Consider the following 19934-nt stretch of genomic DNA (forward strand, 5'->3'; position numbering starts at 1 on the left):
ACAAGGAAAAGAGCTTTGTCATGCAATAAATAGTGGAAGTGGTTGAAGATTACTAAATTGGCATGCTAAAAAGAACCTAATAATTTTTTTTGATGATGGAACATATGTGTTCCTTACCTTTATTATTTAACCAATTCAAATTGTGATAGAGATCGAGGAAAAATAAACTAATTGGATCTAATGGGGTTCTTATAGATGTTATAGATGTTGTGTCAACCTTTTCAAAGTATGTGCATCTGTGTGAATCTACAACATGGTCTCTTATAAGTCAACTAAGTTTTCTCATCGCAAATGTGAAGTCATCCTTTGTCAATGAAAAAAATATGATATATGTAAGTTACCAACCACATGTTAGGCTAACTTCCACCTCGTGAATGAGTTATTATGTTAAAGTCGAGTGGTGTGACTTAGATTATTATCTGAAGTCTAGTATAAAGTGGGAATATTAGGTTAACTTTCACTAAATAAATGAGTTATTGTCTTAAAATCAAGAGTGGTGGCTTTTCAAGCCCACAGTTTTCCTAGCCAATAATTGTGTAAGTGTGGATTGCATGTAATGAAGCTTTTAAATAAACTTGAGATACTTCATTGTAATGTGTTTGGAGATGAGTGATGAAAACTCAATTGATTATGTTTCTAAGATTTAGGCTAACAAAAAAAGCAATGGACATTGTGAATGTATTCTTATGTAATCATGAAATAAATTACAACACTTCAAAAAAATAGTATCTTATAATGGTGTTGAAAATTTTCTAAGAATATGAGTTAATCATGTCCACCCCTCGGTAAATTACTTATAAATCTAAACCTAAATGATAGTGAGACATGATTGATTGTGATTGGAAAATACACTGTTTATAGACATATTAGTAGTTTTGGGTTCTATAATTTTTGTAATCCATGGTTTTGTGCCAATAAGGGCCTTTCGACAACATGTAATTTGTAAAGGATCATCTCAGCACTTTTCTTTTAATTGGCAGAGAGTCGTTCCAAATTGCAGATGTATGGTTAAATAGATACAGCTTCGTTTTCCACTTGTGTGAAAAACATTTCTTTTCTTTATTTGGGTAAAGTCTAGGTCTTCTTGGAATTTGATACATTTATTGCGTTGTATAAGTATGTTTAATATGTAATTTAAAATTAACAAGGGAAGAATTTTATAAATTTAGCAAGAGAAGTATAAACGAGAACTAATTTTTAAACTTCTCAAATTGGAATAACCACCATTGCACAATATGAGATTTATTTTACATAAGCTAGAATTTTCTTATTATATAGACTTTCCAGTTTGTTGAAGATCAGTTTGACAATGAAAACCATAGGGAGGAATGGAGTGAACTATGGAACCTAGCAATCAAAATAAACATTAGCGGAGAACAGAGATACAATGGAGCGAAATATTTCCTAGCAATCTAAATAATAATAGTGGAGAACAAAGATATAATGGAGCTAAACTGAACCAAAGCTTTAATTGTTGGAGTCACGATTGCCATTACACCAAAACCCGCAGGTGTTAGTAAACAGACACATCACTAGAACCAAAGCTTTAATTGTTGGAGTCACGATTGCCGTTACACCAAAACCCGCAGGTGTTAGTAAACAGACACATCGCTAGAACCAAAGCTTTAATTGCTTTATTTATTGGAGTCACAATTTTCGTTACACCAAAACCCGTAGGTGTTAGTAAACAGAAACATCGCTAGAGGCTTTAATTGTTGGAGCCACAATTGTCGTTACAACCCACAGGTGTTAGTAAACAGACACATCACTAGTGTTAAGCGTGTTAAGTAAATAGACACATCGCTAGTGTTAAGCGTGTTAAGTAAACAGACACATCGCTAATGTTAAGCACAACGGGGAGCGTTGGATTATCCAATTTCCAACAATCTCCCCCCCAACGCGAGCCAGGTGTGTTTCGAACTCGAGACCTTTGGCTCTAATACCACTTGTTGGAGTCACGATTGCCGTTACACCAAAACCAGTGGGTGTTAGTAAACAAACACATTGCTAGTGTCAAGCACATGCCACAAAACACACGGGAAGCGTTGAATTATACTTCTACACCGCCATTAACCGGGAGGGTTGGATTATCCAATTCCCAACATTAATTGCATGTTTACAAAAGTAACGGTGCAATTTAAATATTTAAGTGAATATGTCCTAATAGTTTTTTAAGAATTTTTTATTTTAAAAATAAAAAAGTTATAGATGATTAGATTTAATAAGTTTATGATATTTTTTGGGTTGTATATACAATTAGATTTTAAATTAGATATCATTTTTGGGATTCAACTGCGTTAAGTAAGTCATTCAAACGTATGACCATTTCCATGAGAGGTAGTCGTAACTGACTAATTTCTCATGATTTTTGAATAGTTCACTTAGCACTCATTGCATCGGGTGATGCTCACAGGCGTGAAGAAGTGGGATTGAAACTAGTGAAATGTGGAGAACGAATCACATAGCATCAATCATCACTTCCGGGGCTTGCACCCGGTAACCAGGACTTCCCAGGAGGTCACCCATCCCAGAACTCCTCTGGCTCAAGCGCGCTTAACTGTGGAGTTTTTCCCCACAATCAAGCCCACTTAGGTTGCTACCCCATTTGCAAAACCTTAGCAAGTATTGTGCCTCATGAACCATTCAAGTAGAGATCCCTTGACTCTTTTTGAATTTTAAGTATGGGGGATTTACGCAGTGCATTATATTAATGATATCTAATATAATGCACTGCGTAAATCCCCCATACTTAAGATTTTAAATTATTTTTTGGTTTTTATTTCCATTTTAATATTCACTAGATTTCAAATTATCTTTTGGTTTCTGATATCCATTTTAATATTTATTAATTTTTACATATTCTAATGAGTTAAAATCATATATCCTATTACAAATTCTCAAACGTTACAAATGGCACATACGGCAACATTACAAATTGCACATAATTCTCAAACATTACAAATGGCACATACGAGAACATTACAAATTGCACATAAATACCGGAATCCGGCTCTTAAATTCATTAGGAGATTGTAATTTCACAGAGCGACACTTTGTCAACGATATAATCAATTCCATTATCTATCGCTATCAGAAATGAAATGAAGTGAAAACTGTGTTATTAGCATAAACATTTCATAAACTATCTTATTCAAAACAAAATAAAAACATTCAGCGCCCGTAACTATTGCATAGAAGCTACAGATTCCTGCGTTTTATCATTGAACGCTTGCCTTCAAAATTCCAACGCCAAGCACTGATAATGTCTCCATACTATATCGCTTATCGCGCTTGGTTCCATGACTCTGAAGCTGCACCATCAAATCCGCAGATTTATTCATTAATAACCTTCGCTATTTATAGATAAAACAGAACACAAATTGATCAGTTCATTTTTAAGGAGGGAGTCATTGATTTACCTTGAGCGGAAAGCATCCAGTTGCTATCTTGACTGATAGCCCAGAAGAAATAGCCCAACAGATGCTTATTTTTAGCGAACGAAACCTTTGCTGCCACCGACTGTTTGTTGTCGTAGCCAACCCACATCATGTCTGAAGAGTATGCGTAGGCCGACACAGTTTCCTTGTCAAAGACCTCTGTTGCATTTTTCTGACTTATGAAGTCACTGATCTCCGAGAAGAACATCACTCCCGTTTCGCTGCTCAGGGTTTGCTTGGGACCGGCAGCTATGGCGGGGGCTCCAATCCCTGTCTCCTCTAGGCTTTTCAGTATCCAGGAACGCCCATAGAGCGGCATTCCCATGACAACTTTGTTGGCAGGAACACCAGAGTGGAGCCACGATCCAATTCCGAAGCTGTTGCTGATGTTAGAGGATGGGTCATATAGTGCCGCATGAGCTCCGGTGGCTGAAGTGTCCCAGGAGCCGTGATAGTCGAAGCACATGACGTTCACCCAATCCAAATTTTGGGTAATGGAGGTCGCGGGGTACGCCCTCTTGTCGGCGGCTAGGAGGAAATACTGCGCAAAATACACAGCTGCGGTGAGGAGGAGCCGGGGACGACGCGGCCATGCCCTGGCTTCCAGTTCAATGGCATGCCTCCATTCAGCGAAGAGGCTGCCCAGGTTCTGCATCTCCGTCGCGTCTTTGGGAAATTCCCAGTCGAGGTCGAGCCCGTGAAAACCGTATTTCCTGGCCAGCGCGATAGCTGAATTTATGAACACCTTGCGCCGGAAAGCATTGCTGGCCATTAAAGCAAAGGCAGTAGAATTGGATCCCCCGCCGCCGATAGAAATGAGTGTCTTGAGAAAGGGGTTTTTCTTACACAGAGTTAGGGTGAACTCTGCAGGTTTAGCAGTGGCAGGCAGTTCCACCTGGAACGTCCGGTCGTTTAAGTTTGCAAAAGCATAGAAGATGTGCGTGAAGAGGGCTCTGTTGATGGAGGATGGAGGCGAGTAAGAGACTGTGTAAGATGGCCAGTAGGCGGCCTTCACTCCTCCCCCATGAGGTGCAGATTGAGATGAGGAGGAATAAACTAAAGATGTAGTCATGGAGAGCAGAATAAATAGCAGATATTTTTGGGGTTGAGCCATGGCTTACAGAAATGAAAATCACAGATCGCAGTTTTACTAGAGCTACGATTCTGGAGAACAAGAACAAAGGCTTGACATACCTAATTTATATACTTGTATTTATAGTCGGAATTGGTACTAGCGGAAACGTGTTCCACCTCTTCAATTGATGAAGTGGGGTGAGTCAAGCCGCCTGGAATTGACTATTCAGTGGCGCACTCAGTCTCCTGGTGGATAACGGGGTTGTCAATCAGAAAATCGAAGTGGATACAGTAATGGTGTCTCCACTTGTGCGGTTCATCCTTTGAATGTGATACGCAGTAGGTAGGTTACAAAAGTCAACGGCAGAAAGTCCAAATAGAGTAGTGTGGACACACCATATCTTTTTGGCTGATCTTCCACAAGAGCAATAGTCAACTCAAATAATCTTTTGACCAATGTTGTAGTGTTGTGCACTTCAGCGGTATCTATTTTTTTCAATAATTAGATTCTTACTTTACTCCATTAATGGGCACCTACACGTTTCCACTAAGATGCACGCATGTTTATGTCTTATCTCTTATTTAACGCTTGGAATTAATAAAACCATATATTCTCTTTTCTTAACATTATATTTAAATATATCATGCATATAAAAAATTATAATGTAACTCTTTTTAAAAATATTTATATATATATATATGAAAACTTAAACTTAAACACATGTAATAAATAATAATAATAAATAATAACAATCTATCATACTTCATATAATAACAATATATCATATTTTATTTAGTCCCTATTTAAAGACACTTGGGCTATTGTAAATGGTTTTGGTTTTCTTTTATTAGTCCCCGTCACAAGGTATGGCTCGGACTATTGTAATTGATATGGCGATGTTAATATTAGTCTATTTACTTTTTAGTTTTTACCGTCATGTATAAGCAAGTTTTTAGGTGCAAATGGCTTTGCCATCTTATTTGGCCTCTTCTCAAGGCGAACCATATATTATGTGTGTTTTTTGGTCATATATGTTCACAGTGTAGACTAATGCTAACATTAATCTACAGTATTAAATGCTATGTTATATGTTATTTTGGCAGCGCTTATACTTGTTTGGATAATTCCCTCTCCCTTATAACTACCACCTCCACACCCACGCAAATTTTGTGTGCCACCTATAGTTCCAATTTCACCTACACCGTTATGCAAATATGCTTCATACTCCCATATCTGTGTTCAGCGGCCTCCACTTTTCCTCTTTTTCTTCTTCAGGTGGTTAATCAATAACTTCACCATTTTGGCGCTGCAAGGGATGAGGAAAGGGCTCCTCAGTTCTTCTTTGGTGTAGGCAATGTCAGTTTTACTTTCATGGCGACCCTCATTAACATCCTCATTGTGGGCTAATTGTCTGGCTCGAGGCCGACTTTGCAGTTCTTTGTTATGTTCCATTTCAATGTCTTGGGCAATCACATTACTTCTTTCATGGCGACCCCGTATTTGCTTCCACACCTTATACAAGTTTGCCTCGTGTGGGCTCCTATAAGGAAATAATTCCTTTGTGATTTTTGCATCCCTGAACCTCCTTGCGATTATGTGTCATGTATCGTGCTAGGTTTTGGTGAAGGCAAGGTCTTTATTGCTCTGTCCATGCCTTTCTTTCATGACAAGGTTGGGAAAACATATACAACTTCCTCCAAACCCTAGTCTGTTTCGAACCCTGACATCGTCGATTGACCAATCCAACAGATGCTCAGAGTGGAGAAGAAATTCTAGGTAGACCATTTCTTGGTCGTATCCTTGGAAAATCTGCATGGAAATTCCAGTCCATTCGATCTGTGAGTCGTGTCCCAGAGGACCGAGGGCTCTTTCAGATATGTCTGGGCCAACAGCTCTTTGATATTAATCGGATTTAGTGCACGTCCCTAAGTCCAAATGTAGATAGGGGATCTGATTCCTTTCATCATCAAATATATTTCCCTAGCAACGGATCTTGCATTTCGACCAGTTTGCTTTTATTCTTATAAAAAGTTTCACATTTATTCTTAATAGCTACTATTTCGCCCATATACAGAAAGCAAGAGAAGCGAAGATATAGCAAAGGAGTGAGGAGCAGAGGTAGCAAAGGTAGGAGAAGCAACAACACTAGTCGCAGAAGACCCAGCAGAAGCACTAGCAACATAGCTATATTGCAAACACAGCTAGCATATTGAAACTATTTGAGGGGAATAAATGAATTTGGAGGAGGCAAGAAATAAAAAACCTTACCTCCAGCTTTGCTTGGCATATGTTCTCGACGACTTGCCTTTAGTGTCGTACCCTAGTCTTTTCCCACTATCCATGTATGGTTTCTTTCACTGCAAAAATAAAAAATGGAAACCAAAAGCTTCTAGATATGATTTCACCAAAAGTAATGACAGATCCCATGCTTAGTTGCATAGATATGGACTCTATGTCGTAATGAATGCGGATGCGGCTGACAATAAGGATGGAAGAGTTTTGAGATGACCCGTGGTATGTTCTAGTGCATGAAATGATGAGACACATGCCCCTCAGGCTAGGTCCCATTGTGTTATGTGTCAAATTAATTTTGTTATGTCCACAATGGCGACTTACTAATAAAAAATATAGTCAATTATAATGTATAAATTTTGCATGGACTACACATGCCTCACCACAAAAGCAAAGGGGATGGAGAAAAGGGTTAAGCAAAGATGGAGAAAAGGGTTGGGATGTCCACAGGAAATTGAAGGGATTGTTTCACTGACTCCTCATTTTCATGACTAGTTAAATGTTGAAGGTATGTTGTCTGGCTTGTTATTTCTAGCCTTGATATTCGTTGGAGGATTTGGATTTCCAAGTTCTAGCCAATATTAACCAAAAGTTTGTAAATTTTACAATTTTGAAGCATAGTTGAGTTAGAAATTTCTAAGAAGCCTTATTTACAATAGCCTCAACTAAAGTGCAATTTAATAGTTAATTCTCTCCGATTACAAATCATCTTGGATGTAGGTGTTGATGTTGATACTTCCTGTATTATTTGGGATTTTATCACTGCAAATATTTATAGTAGCATTTATGCATTTGGATATTGAAAAGAAGGAAGAATATATCAATAGAGTTTGTGCAGATTCTTCACATTAATAATCTCAAATTTATTGTTTTTTTTTTCAACTCTTTTTTGAGTGCTTTTGCCTAATTTTTGGATAGGAAAATCCATCCTCGAGTAGAATCTTGCTTCTTATCAGATTTGGCAATGTTTAATTCATCTGGAATGTATTTCTCACAGTAATTCAAATCATGCAATTTTTATGTAGTCTTTATGTGTTGTTTATGAATTTTAAAGACCTGTTTTTGTACACTAGGCCATTTGATGATGCAGTCAGAGAGAGGACTTTCACATGTAGATATTCATGAACATTTCTCATTCATTCTCTAGCTCAACCAGGGTGATGGATTAGGGAAAAAATCTTCTTTAGTGCATGTCCATATGGTGCATTGTCTAGGAATGACTTAGAATATTCCCTTTCATTCTAGATACTTTGAGTGACAAAGGTCCCTTTAAGTTGACCATGATTGGGTTAATAACTAGAGTTTTCAAAGTAGGTTTTGTCTAGGCTTCTTGGCCAGAGGAGCTCTTTCATTGATGTAATTTTAAATAAACACTTAGATTCACTTCCTTCTAATGCTTTGTTAATTAGCACACATTGTCTAAGCTTAAGTGTGATTTTACTACTAATTTAAAACTTGGCTGCTAAGCCTAGTGGCCTGGTTAGCCATTTCTCAGTTTTATTTCACATCTCCCTTATCACATTGGGAGATCCCTTAAGGAAAAGGGGATATTGAGGAATTTAAATATTTGCACAGGTTGAATTGGACAACCTTGGTATGCTAACCAATTGTGTAGGTTACAAATATTTTCTTTATAAAAGTAGGTCTATCTAATTAGGTTCTAATTTGACACAGAGCTCCCTGGGCAGTCTTAATTTCATTAATTTGTGGATGGTGCCAGAGCTTGGTGCCCTAGGTTGAATTTCCTCATTGAATGGATTAAACTAGAGCCATTGGTTACCCTATGCAAGTTCATGCCTCATTACATTTGGCCCCAAAAACTATGCTTAAACACCAAAAACTATACCTTTCCAGATCTGAAATGATATGTAAGAGATACAACTTACATGTAAGTCACAAGAAGACTAATAATGAAAACTATGGTGGTTGTCAACAACTTTTTCCATGCTAGTAGCTCTTCAAACTAGGGTACAATATTCCTGATAGCTGGACTAAAAATTTCCTGCACATAACAAGATATTAACAGTTGCCAGTGACAAGGAAAGAGACAAAAAAATGCATTTGAAATGGGGCATTACCTTTAGAATTTTATCATTCTCAGTAATTCCTTCTTCTGTGAAGCCTTCAACACTTGCCTTTGCATTTTTTTTCTTTGCTTCCTGTGTTCTCATCTCATCCCATGACATTTGAGAAATCATTATGTCGTCGATTAAAGGCAACTTCTGAGTATACTGTAAAGGAACGTGCATGCTCTGTGAAATTAACTCTCCATTAGTCATTTGATCTATGTACTTCTCCTAGTTCACCATCAACAGTTGGCCCTTTCTAGAGTTCACATGGAAGATTTTAGAAAATTCTAGTTTCATAATATAACATGCATTTTTCTTCTGGGTAGTGAAGAAATAGAACTTTCATTGTAACTTATTTTAAGGAAAAAAGCTTAAGAATAAAACTACAGTAAACTATCAATAATGAAGACCCTATGCAAATTATAGGAAACGTGCATATACTGCAATGCTAAGAAAATGTTATAGATGATGCTAAAGCTTAAAAAATATAGCTTACAAAGATGAAGCACAGAGGCCTTCACTCTAAATTAATTATATTCGAATATCCAGTTATATTTAGAAATTCTAACACCATATTTTCTCTGAAAATTGGAATATGTCTCTATTCACAAGTGAGGGAAGTTAATCCATTTTCTTGAAACATAACAAACTTCCAAAAAAAAAAATCCTTGTGAAATTCAAACTAGAGGAGCTTAAACATTCACCTATTGGAAATTCATATGTAAGCTACAACTCACTCCCCTTACATTATGTGTAAGCCAAAACCTGAGGAAAACCCTAATTCAAAACTGGATAACAAGAGTCAGAATTTGAGTCCCTACCCAAGCATTAGGGGAATTTTGAGGTCTAAAATGGGCCTCCTAAGGAAAATATAAAATAATAGTGGAAATAATAAAATAATATTAGATTACAACATCAAATTTTAGAGGAAAAAAAGAAAAAACTATTTTTTCAACTCATATTTTCAACTTATCTCCTTGTGGGTTTACTCAAATTTCGAGCGGAAACATTCGTTGGATGAAAAATATGATTCCTCATCCAAGAAGTACCCATGTTCATATTTTTTATGGACCCTACTACACAAAAAATGAGAAATACATGAAAAACGTGATTACAATCACGTTTTCTCATGTATTTCTCATTTTTCGTATAGCAGAGTCCATCGAAAGTATGTAACATGGGTACACCTTTGATGAAGAATTAAATTTTACATCAAACAAATAATCTCGCTCAGAATTTGAGTAAAATCATAGGGATATAAGTTGAAAATACGAGTTGAAAAATTAGTTTTATTATTTTATTAATTTTTAATCTTTTTACCTTTTTACTCCAAAAATGGTGAATCATCCCCCATGGTTACCATCATCATCTTGAATACTATTGGTTGTTATAAAGTTTATTTTGGTTGTACATTTTTCTTAGGAGGCCCATTTTAGAGCTCAAAATTCCCCTAATGCTAGAAATAAAGTGGCCGAGTGACATAAATTTCAACTGTTGTGCTTGCACTCACAACATTCATGAACCTATTTGCATCTCCTTCTTCCCATATCTCTGGTAGAGCTTCTCTAATATTTTGATTGTATCAAAGTTCCCACCTTATGATAATAGTGAAATCCAATATTAAAATTAAAAGAAGATTGGATCAGTTATGCCTTTCTACAAAACCACTAGTTCGCATTTGCAGTCATATAGTCTTACCAATACAGTATGTTTCGGACACTGTTATCAAAGAAAATCTGCAGTAACACATAACAAATTTAGACTCAATGCTTGCAATAGGAGATCTCAAAATGATATGCTATCACTAGTAAAAGAATTAGTTAAAAAAAAATTCACCAGGTAACTCACGGTTGATATAGCCTTATCCTAAAAGTGCCTATTCTCAATGTTCATTAAGTCAGCATTATGGCATTGCTTTTTAGGAGGGGTTTCCTCACTGCGCTTTGAATAATGCATGACTTTATGTATGAATTCATAGGAAAACTATGTATCTACCCATCTTGTAGAAAATGAAGATATATATATATATATATATATATATATATATATATATATATATATATATATATATATATATATATATATATATATATAGTTAGGGAGACCTTGTAGAACTCGATGCCATACTATTGAGTTTGTTAGAATTTCTTAGAATCGGCAAGCTATAGAGTTGAATACATGTTTATTGATCCATATTTAAACAGGAATGCAACAAATTACAACTGTAACCACAAATATAGAGATGCAACAAAAATAACACTTCATTTCATTATCAAATACTAAAATATGCTTACAAACAGAACGGAAAATAATACTAGCTCGGGCGATGGTAACTTATCTTTGAGAAGAGATGTGGCGGCTACATGCCTCTAAATTGTATTACAATGAGGCTTAAAGGCCTATTTACTATTGAGAAATAATGGAAAACCCTTAACATCTAAAAACCTAACCCTAGGAGATGAAGTGCCAAACTATGGGCCCCAAGGTAAATTGGTACATCAACTTCTTGGGGTCGTAACTTTGGCATACGATTTTTGTTTGATGTGCACGGTACCTCGTTAGAAAGAAATATCCAAGGATTGCCACTTTTGCATGGCCAACATTAATTTATGAGCCATGTTGGCCCCATATTTCCCAAAAAAATGTCATTTAGGGCCTCAAAACGACTCTCGAAGTTAAGGATCCGAAAAACTGCCAAAAATAGTAAATTGTGCTACAAATAAGGAAACTGAAAAAATGAAAGAAACAATGGTGGGCATCCAAGTGGAATAGGCGGGTGGCCACCAATATCCACCTGGAACATTCCTCCCCCCTTAGGAAGCAATGGTCCCCATTGCGTTGAATTCCTCCATGAGATGAGGGAAATTTTGCTCAACTTGGTCCCTAGTGAGCCACTTGCCCTGGTGAAGGAGTTGGCCTCCTTTGACAACTCTATCTAGTTGGATCCTTTGTTGTAGGGTGTTCGTGATCTATGTGTCCATGATCCAATTAGTTGTGTCTTGTTCCATGCAGACTGGATTTAACTCTATAGGTGTGAGTTGTTCTGCAATGTCTGATGTGTCCATCAATGGTGGGAAGTATGGTTGAAGGCAGTCCACATTGAACATTGGGTGTAGGCCAAGGAATGGGGGAATGCTGAGCTCAAATTCATTGTCTCCTACAACCTTGGTAATGGTGTAAGGACCATATCAGAGTGGTCTGAGCTTCTGATAGGCTCTGGTAAGGCGTTCCATCTACAAATGCAACCAGATTTTGTTGCCCACCTAAAACTTGTGTGGCACCCGATGTTGTTCATGTCGCTACTTGTACTTGGCATTTGATTTCTCTAGAATGTCATGGACCTTCTGGTGGATGTGTTGGATGTGCTCAATGAAGTTGTATGCCTTATTGGCTTCAAACTGAACATGAGCTAAAGCTGTTTGAGTAGCTGCAAATGGTATGGCCACATCAATGGGGCATAGTGGTTAGAATCCCAAGCCCACCTGAAAAGGATTGTGTCCAGTCGAGCTGTGGAGAGCCTGGTTATAGCTGTGTTGGACATAGGGGAGACTCTCATCCCATGTGCGTGGATGTTTTGAGTTGTACATGCGCAGAATGTGTATGATCATCCTATTGATGACCTCTATCTGGCCATCAATTTGGGGATGGATGTAGGTTTTAACCCCGTACAAAAATTACCTACATACAAATTCTAAAAACAAAAAATAAACAATGGCGAGAGCATAACACATAAAACAAATATACACAGAAATTTTCCCCTGGATCCCAAAACCGGGACTACAAGATTGATTTTTTATTATATTCCTTTCAATTTTACAATATATATATATATATATATATATATATATACACACATGTCGAAGCATCCATAACCCCCAATCTATTAACCCTGGATTAGAACATAACCGTAGTTCCCTTGACCCGATTTACAAAATACCATGGACCGAAAACCATCACGCCCAAAACCATGTACGAAATCCATGCAAAAAACCATAGATAGGTTCGCCCACCTAATATAGGGTCCAAATTTTCTTTCCCTAGGGCACTACCCTAGACTCTGTAGAGGGGGGCTACTGACCCCCTCAAACCCCCTGGCAATGGAAATTTGTGTACTCATTGAGCTTGGTGTCCAACATCAACCAAAGACTGGACCAAAATGTACTGAGGAACCTGTTGTCTTGATCTCAGATAATAGACTATGGGATCCCAAAGTGTACCCACACTCATTCAAAGAAGAGTTTAGCAATGGCTTCTACTGTGATATTCTTCTTGCAGGCCACCATAATGGCCATCTTTGAGAATGTGTCAACTACCACAAAAACATAGTCGTTTCCATGCTTAGTTGAAGGAAGGATCGACATGTAATCCATGGAGATGGATTCCCAAGGTTGACTAGGGGTAGGCAACAGAGTATAGAGGCCTTTCTTATTAATGGTTAGTTTGGAAATGGTGTAGGAAATGCAGGATCTGATGTACTTCTCGACGTCCTGTCAAAGATTTGGCCAATAAAAATACTTTTGCAGTACTGCCACCATTTTCTCGACCCTGAAATGCCTAATGGCCCAACTGTAGTGCGCTTCCCAAATCATCTTGGCATACTTGCTTGAAGGAACAAAAAGGTGTCCCAGGTGGCATAACATGGCATCCTGGAGGTGAAAATCTCAAAATTAATGACCCTCCAAGAGCATCTGGTATATGTGGCCAAATTCTGGGTCGTTTTTGTAGAGAAGTGGCTAATCAGAAGTCTTGTGCCCACAAGAGTTGATCACGGTGGTTAATGCCATGATTGGTGATCGGCTGAGGCAGTCTGCAACATTATTGGTGTTTCCCTTCTTGTACATGATATTCAAATGGAACTGTTGTAGGTATGTGGACCACTTTTGATGGCGATCATTCTGCAACTTCCCTTGTGTTTGTATGAACTGCAGGGGTTAGTGGTCTGTGTGGATGACCGTTTCCTTCCCCAAAATGTAATGCTTCCATTATCGACATGCCTGCATAATGGAATACATCTCCTTGTCATAAGTTGGATACTTTCGGACTGTGTCTGAAAGTGTCTCACTGTTATATGCCATTGGATGCCCCTATTGAGTAAGCACTGCCCCAATAGCATAGTCAGAGGCATCTGTCTCAATCTCAAATGGTTGTTGCAAGTCTAGTAATGTGAGCACTAATGCAAAGTAGAGGAAATGTTTCAACTCTGTGAATGCCTTTTATTGAGATTCAAACCAAAATAATTTTTCTTTCACTCCTCCCTTGGTGACTTGACTCAAGGGCCAAGTGATATGAGAGAACCCCAACACGAACCTATGGTAGAAATTGGCAAGACCCAGAAAGTTGTGGAGCTCTGTCATAGTGGTTGGGGTTGGCCAATCCCAAATGACTTAGATCTTGGCTAGATCCACATCCACCCCCCGTTCATCAATAATGTTTCCCAGATACTGAACCTAGGCCATGCCAAAAGTGAATTTCTCCAAATTAGCACACATCTTGTATTGTCGTAGTGTATGGAGAACCTGTCGGATATGGTGGAGGTGCTCTTCCCAACTCTGGCTAAAGATTAGGATGTAATCCAAGTATACCACTATAAATGAGTTGGTGAATGTCTTCAAGATGTCATCCATCAGCCTCATGAAGGTTGCAGGAAAATTCGTCAACCCGAAAGGAATAACCAACCATTTGAAAAGGTCCTCCTTGGCTTTGAAGGTAGTCTTCCACACATCAGAGGGTTTGATTGGTACCTGGTGATATCCAGACTTCAAATCGATCTTGTTGAAATATTTCCCCCCTTGAGTTGGTCCAAAAGGTCATCAATCCGTGGGATCGGGTACCTATTCCAGACAGTGATCTTGTTTAGTGCCTGATAGTCAATACAGAGTCTCCAATTACCAACATGATCGAGCTCCCACAAGATAATGAGCTCAGCTGAATGTGACCTTTCTGCAACAACTCCTAAATCTACCTCTTGAATTCTTCATTCTCCATAACAGAGCGTTGATAAATTGATCCATTAGGAAATGACGCACCTGGGGTCAGATCGATGGAGTGCTTGACCTGACAGTGTCGAGGCACCCCTACAAGGGAGGTGAAAATTTCGTCGTACTCCTCCACGACCTTGTCCATCTGTTGTTGTCATGGGGAGGGTCCCTGTCTCGAGGTCATGGCCACCATCTTCTTCTTTCCCCGAGGGTGTATCATCAGGAAAACAAATTTCCCAGTTTTGGAAATGAGCTTACTACATTGTTTTGTAGTAACCAAGGAGATGGTGGTAGGCGGTGCTACTTCTGGTATCCTATACAACTTATTTCCCAAGGTAATAATAACAGTGTGAGGCCTTGGCTCATACACATCATGTCGCTTCCACAAGTATGGTTGGCATAATAATACATCACAAACCTCAAGGGGAGCAAAGGAACATAATACCTCATCCGTGAAGGGCTTGATGTTGTATAGAAGGCGATAGTGCTAGCTCATGCGAAGATCTCGTCCTTGATGAAGCCACCCAATGGTGTATGGTTGTGGGTGTGATGTGGTCAGTAAGCTCAACCGCTTCACGAACAAAATGAGGTTCTTTTGGCTCTCGCTGTCGATAATGAACTGTAGCGGGAAACCCTTTACCCACATCTGGGAGTGGAAGAGGCACTCCTCCTCCTCTGGATCTTCAGGTTCCTCTTTCTGGATCTTCATGTGTAGGAATTTACAGGGTAAGTTCCTCATACAGAACACCAAAGGACATCACTCACAAACAGATCACAGATCAATACACCAATATTCTTGACGTGGTTAAAACCCTCAAAGAGGGAAACAATCCATGGCCTGAGCCAACGTGGCCACTACAAGCAATTTATTAATAAAATAATGAAAAATTACATAAGCTTCTATCATGAACGGTTACCCTACAAATGACCCTCCATGCTCTTTAAATAGAGATCATGGACCAATCGAGTGTTAAGCCACGGATCAAGTGTTGGTAATACCAAGGAGAGAATGAACCAACGGATCACTACATATCGTGACTGTCGGATTGTAAGTTAAAAAATACATAGTAAAGAAATACACTTTACCTAACTCTACACTAGACCAAGTCATACTTAACTATTTCCTATGTGTCGGAATATCTTAACATCCCCCCTTAAGAACAACTTGAGATAGGATTGAAGGATGTACAAATATGACATAATAGGATAAGGAAGGAGGCATTAGAGCCTATCCCCCCTTAGTGACAACTTCCTGAACTCCAACCATAAATTGAAGTTTAGTAAACTTTGCCTCTGTGAGAGCCTTTGTAAAGATTGCAACTTGATCATCTGTTGAACAATATTGCACTTCAAGAACATGGTCATGAATGAGCTTTCTGATGAAGTGCACGTGTAGTTCAATGTGTTTGTTGCGCTGATGTTGGATTGGATCTTTACATAGTTGAATGGCATTTGATTATCACACCAAAGTGTAGTCGGATGCTGCTGCTGAAAGCCAAACTCTGACAGGATCTGACGAAGCCACGGAGCTTCCTTACTAGCTTCTACAGCACCACGATACTCTACTTCTGCTGAATAAAGAGAAATGGCACTTTGTTTCTTGCAAGCCTGTGTAATAGGTCCTAAACCAAGAGTGAACACATAACCTGCAGTAGACTTCCAATCATCAGGGTCACTAGCCCAATTGGAATCAGTGAAACCAACCAATAAAGGAGATGTTTTGGCACTGTAATGAATCCCAAACTACACTTTACCTCAAACATAATGAAGTATTCTTTTAGCTGCTTTCCAATGAATTTCATGTAGGTTTTGCATAAACCGAGCAATAAGGCCAACAACAAAGGAAAGGTTAGGAGGAGTATGGGTCAGATAAAAACGTTTTCCTACAAGTTGACAGTATAAGGTAGCATCAACTTCAGGGGAAGTACAAGTGACTGAAATTTTGGCTCCAGACTGAAAAGGAGAAGGGGTTGGCTTACATTCTTCCATGTGAAAATGGCATAGAAGACCACAGACATACTTGGACTGGGAAAGGGAAATACCTTCCTTGGATTGCACGACTTGAAGACCAAGAAAATAATGCAAGTGTCCTAATTCTGTCATTTCAAACTTCTTTTTAAGGCTGGACTTCACATGGTTTATAAGCTTGGGATCACTACTAGTAAGGATAAGATCATCAACATAAAGAACAAGAATGATAAGAGACTTGCCCACTTTCTTGGTGTAGATAGTATTGTCAGAATGACACTTAGAAAAGCCAGTTTCTAAAAGAAAGCTATCCATTTTGGCATACCAAGCCCGAGGGGCTTGCTTGAGACCATAAATTGATTTCTTAAGTTGACATACAAGGCTGGAGTTTGTTTGTATAAAGCCAGTAGGTTGTTCCATATATTTCTTCATGCAAGTCCCCATGCAAGAAGGTAGATTTAACATCCATCTAATGGACTTCCCATTTGAAGGAGGCAACAAGGGAAAGAACAAGGTGGATAGAGTTCATTTTGGTAACAGGGGAGAAGGTTTCAGTATAGTCAATGCCTTCAACTTATGAAAAACCCTTAGCAACAAGACAAGCTTTGTGTTTATCAACTTTTCCATCTGGTCCATACTTGGTTCTGTAAACCCATTTGCATCTAACAAGTTTTCGTCCCTTTGGTAGAGGAACAAGATCCCATGTATCATTTTCCAATAATGAATGATATTCTTCATTCATAGCTACGTCCCAATCTAGATGGCCTGAAGCTTCTGCAAAGGTGTCAGGATCATAATTAGTTGAAACTTGAGCCAGTAAAGAAGAGGCTCTATCGAACTAAGAATGTGTACGTCATTGATCTGTAGGATAACCGGCAAGAGCACCTGCTACATCCCGAGTAGCACAGACCCATTTTGGAAGTTGAGGAGTAGGAGGAGGATCCTGAGAAGGTGGGGGAGGATTGTCATCCTTGTTGTCATCATCTGAAGAAGAAATATTTTCAGAAGTAGAAGGGATAGAGAGAGGTGGCACATCTGCCGAACTGGGCTTGTAGGCCGATATATTTTCAGCAAACTTTACATCTCTTCTAATGATAACATTTTTGGACTTAAGTGGAATAAGTCTATATCCTTTGAAATCTTCATAATATCCAACAAAAATACATTTTTCACTCTTAGGTTCTAAATCTTTATGTTTCTCATCTGGAATATGGGCCCATGCTTCACTTCCAAAAACACGAAAGTGACTTACATCTAGTTTAATTGAGCTCCATGCTTCTTCTGGAGTGATATTCTTTAAAACCTTAGTAGGGGTGCGATTTACTATGTAATTTTCACAGTTAATTGCTTCTGCCCAAAATTAAGACTAATTCCTTTGGATTGAAGCATACAATTAGCCATTTCCTTTAAGGTGTGATTCTTCCTTTCAGCTACACCATTTTGTTGTGGAGTATATGGAACAATATGTTACATTTGAATTCCATTCTCAGTGTAAAATTTGATGAATTTGTTGTTAACATATTAGCTTAAGAATTTGATGTCCAGATTGTTTTACAACAAAGAACTTAAAGGCCAAGAACATGTTAAATACTTCACTCTTGATTTTTAAGAAGTATACTCAAGTGTGTCTGGAGAAATCATCAATGAAAGTTAAGAAATACTTGTAGCAAGAGAATGAAACAACTGGAAGTGGACCACATAAGTCACTATGCACAAGCTATAAAGGGGTTGAGGCGTGCCAAGAGGCACGTTTTTCAAAACTATCCCGATGATGTTTTCTGAGTACACATCTGGAACAAACACCATCTCTGCAAGATACCATTGGAAGACCTGTCACCATATTTTCTTTACATAGATTCTGAAGGCAGTGATAGTTTAAGTGACCAAATCACTCATGCCAAAGTTTTCTCACTTCATCATTATGAGCAACAAATACCGAGGGAAGATTTGATGACCCAAAGTTGTTAAACTTATACAACCTTGTAGAATCATCAGCGATGCCAGTAGCTAAAATCTGTCTAGGATCTCTTAGGTCCTTAATTACAACATCATGAGGTGAAAATTCAACAATTTTACCTTCACCTGAATGAGTTATCTGATATACAGATAGAAGGTTGCAGGATAAGGTTGGAACACATAATACACCATTAAATTGACCATTGTCTAGATGAACAGTTCCAGTGCCTACAACAATAAGAGATCTATCATCACCAGCATATATATTTTCGGTGTTACAATCATTTCAAGAAAAAAACATGGCTTTGTTTTTGGTCATGTGATAAGAAGCTCCAGAATCAATGAGCCACTCATGAGAATGAGAAGAAGAAGATACATTTAGTGCATAACTAGACCGAGATGCTTGACAACCACATGCAGAAAGTGATATTCCTGAAGATGAAGTTGAAGTTGAAGAGTGCTCCAAATGGATGTTATGCTTCTTCATTGTTGCTTCCAAGGCTTCCATCTTCTTAAATAATTTGGATTCTAAGTGGCCATCTCGATTACAAAAGTGGCAATGTCTATCAGTCTTCTTCCCTTTGTTTTTATTTGCCTTATCATTTTGTTGAAATGATTTTTCATTTTGAGACTGAAATTGCTTAGGACCCTTGTTTGGTTTAGGACCATTCTTTTTAGGATATTGCTTCTTAGGATTCTTTGAATTTGGTTGTTTCTAGGCGGCTAAAGCTTTCTTAGAAGATTTTCCAAGATTAAGAAGACCAAGATATAAGAGCTTTTCTTGTTCTCTTATTAAAGAATCACAAAAGGCATCAAAAGAGGGGGACTTGTAGTCTTGTCCTTGAGAAATAAAGGCTTCTCTAGTAGAATGGAAGGTGGAAACAAACATAGAGTAGGTTGGTCCCAACTTAGTAAGAATGGAATAGATAAGGCTACCATATTCTTTCTTAACCTAAACACCTTCTGAGAGAAGTCTAAGGGTCTTAAACTTGGACAAGAAATCTTCAATGGAAGAAAAATTATGGGGGTCCAATGTAAGCAACTCATTTTCAAGTTGATGGGCTCTAATTTCATTTTTAATTCCAAAAAATTTAGTGATCTGTTTCATTGCTTCATTAGGAGTATCAAGTTCTACGATATGGAATCTAAGGTCTGGAGA

At 38.2% G+C, this 19934-nt stretch overlaps 1 protein-coding gene across 1 annotated transcript; it reads right to left on the bottom strand.

The window, feature by feature from the left end:
* Positions 1 to 2986: 2986 nt before the first annotated feature.
* On the bottom strand, positions 2987 to 4636 carry LOC149141448 (class V chitinase CHIT5-like). Its single transcript, XM_089449467.1, has 2 exons — positions 3420 to 4636; positions 2987 to 3311 (listed from the first exon to the last, which is right to left on the bottom strand). Exons 1-2 carry the CDS (start codon positions 4549 to 4551, stop codon positions 3283 to 3285), a joined length of 1161 nt encoding a protein of 386 aa, XP_089305593.1. The 5' UTR covers positions 4552 to 4636; the 3' UTR covers positions 2987 to 3282.
* Positions 4637 to 19934: the final 15298 nt, after the last annotated feature.

This window comes from Pinus tabuliformis, chromosome X (genome assembly GCF_031772625.1).
Source record: "Pinus tabuliformis cultivar Carrire ecotype Pingquan chromosome X, CPIR1, whole genome shotgun sequence".
Classification (NCBI taxonomy): Eukaryota; Viridiplantae; Streptophyta; class Pinopsida; order Pinales; family Pinaceae; genus Pinus; species Pinus tabuliformis.

Excerpts from the sequence above, each read along its gene's own strand:
- LOC149141448 (XM_089449467.1), bottom strand. The coding sequence starts at position 4,551 with ATGGCTCAACCCCAAAAATATCTGCTATTTATTCTGCTCTCCATGACT. Across the intron at positions 3,312-3,419 it reads CTGGATGCTTTCCGCTCAAG|CTTCAGAGTCATGGAACCAA; the intron begins GTAAATCAATGA and ends TTGATGGTGCAG.